This window comes from Olea europaea, unplaced genomic scaffold, assembly GCF_002742605.1.
Source record: "Olea europaea var. sylvestris unplaced genomic scaffold, O_europaea_v1 scaffold20468, whole genome shotgun sequence".
Lineage (NCBI taxonomy): Eukaryota > Viridiplantae > Streptophyta > Magnoliopsida > Lamiales > Oleaceae > Olea > Olea europaea.
In genome coordinates this window covers 1-1,926 of record NW_019238376.1, presented here as the reverse complement: position 1 = coordinate 1,926, position 1,926 = coordinate 1, and the positions used below count along the sequence as shown (strand labels likewise).

The following is a 1,926-nucleotide window of genomic DNA, read 5'->3' as shown; positions in this document are numbered from 1 at the left end:
TATATGGAGAGAACTTACGATGTGTTTGATTGTGAGTATGAAATTTACATGGAAAGAAAATAAATTTTAGACAATTTAATTGCTTATAAATTATTTGTATGAAAATTGTCAATTAAATGTGTTTGATTGATTTTATTTTCAATCTAAAACATGTTATATTTATTCATTTTTTATTGATAGGTAGATGAAAGAGGGAGGAGATAGATGAGAGAGAAATTGAGTGAATTATCTGAAAAATAAAAAACTTACCTCCCTTAAAAAATAATATTTTTCTTATTTTCAAGGAAAATATGATCACATGATCAAAAGTAGAAAAATATTTTTAATAAAAAAATCAATCAAACAACATAAAATAGAAATTTGAATGAAAAATAACATTTTTCATAAAAAATATTGACAAATTACTTTTCATAAAAATATTGACAATCAAATCCACTCTTACTTATTCTAACTTCAACGTGCAAGAAACCTATTTCTTATTTAAAACTTAATTATAAGTTAAAAAATATATAGTCAAAAACGGACTTAGGTTTGCTATCTTCACGTTTTTCCCTGGCAACAAGGTTTCATTCCTCCATTAAAATCCCATTTTTCCTTTCCCATCCACAGCTGACTGCCCCCCATCCTTTTCTCCCTCCTTGCACCAACCTTTTTTCCCCAATAATCCCAATCATCTTTCAATCCACGTATTCACAGGACAGATCTGTGACAAAAAAACAGGAAAAAGGACAAAACAAAACCGAATTATTGTTCTATCCAGTTCCAACCTTTGAAAGAAAAGGAGAAAGAAAGGGGATCAGTTTTCATTTTCTTCAATCTTTGTTTTTTACAATTACTGTCGCCATGGGCAGCTCAGCCTCTCGTCCCCATTCTTTTATCAGCGAACAACAAAATCCCTCAATTTCTTCTTCTTCTTTTGCAATCCCTGTTTCAAGAACTCTTTCTCTGCCTACCCCTTTAGTCCACCACCCACCATTATGCAAAGGGGATTCCAATCACTTTGTTTCCCTCACCTCCACCACCTATGGTTCGATTACGCTAATCGACTCCCCAAATGTCAATTTCACCGAACAAGATTTTGGGAACTCTGAGGACTCTTTATCCCCAGACTCAGTTATCAACACTTGGGAGCTAATGGAAGGCCTTGATGATGATGAATTCAATTTCCACATCATTGACTCCCCCCAAAAACTCAGCAATACTGAGATGGATGCAAGTGAGATAATGAAATCCTATGAGTTTGTGAAGCACGCAGAGTCTGAGTCTAAGCCATTGTGGAGGCACTTATCCGAGGAATCTTTGCTAGCCAAAATGGATTCCAATGTGGTCTCTAGTTATCAAAAGGCGTTGTTGGCTAGACAACATGGATGTGACATGTCCCCAGGTATTTCTAAACCCAAAAAGATTGAAGCTTTGGAGTTCAATAATGCCAGTTCTTTGGTATCCTGCAGTACTGATTCGAGTTGTTTATTGGGTGCTGATGATAGAATTGTATTGTACTATACTACTTTAAGGGGTATTAGGAAGACTTATGAGGATTGTTGTGCGGTTCGGGTGATTTTTAGGGGCTTTAGAGTGTGTCTAGACGAAAGGGATCTTTCTATGGACTTGTCTTACAGGAATGAATTGAAGGATGCTTTAAAAGGGAAGGCAATAAGCTTGCCAAAAGTGTTCATTAGGGGGAAGTGCATAGGTGGTGCAGAGGAAATTAAGCAGCTTAATGATACAGGAGCGTTGGCTAAGCTTGTGGAAGGTTTTCCACTTATGGATTTGGGGTTTGTTTGCAAGAGTTGTGGGGATGCAAGATTTGTGCCATGCCCAAATTGCAACGGGAGTCGGAAGTTTTATGAAGATGAAGGAGGGAAATTGATGGGGTGTTTTAATTGCAACGAGAATGGTTTGATTCGGTGCACTGGCTGTTGCCCT

General features: G+C 36.7%; 1 protein-coding gene across 1 annotated transcript; it reads left to right on the top strand.

Annotated features, from left to right (window-relative positions):
• Nucleotides 1–545: 545 nt before the first annotated feature.
• LOC111379866 (uncharacterized protein At5g39865-like) lies at nt 546–1,923 on the top strand (the record flags this gene model as incomplete). Its single annotated transcript, XM_023003305.1, has 1 exon — nt 546–1,923. A coding segment is annotated over exon 1 (1,080 nt), but the record flags the coding sequence as incomplete, so codon positions are not given.
• Between the last annotated feature and the right edge of the window lie 3 nt (nt 1,924–1,926).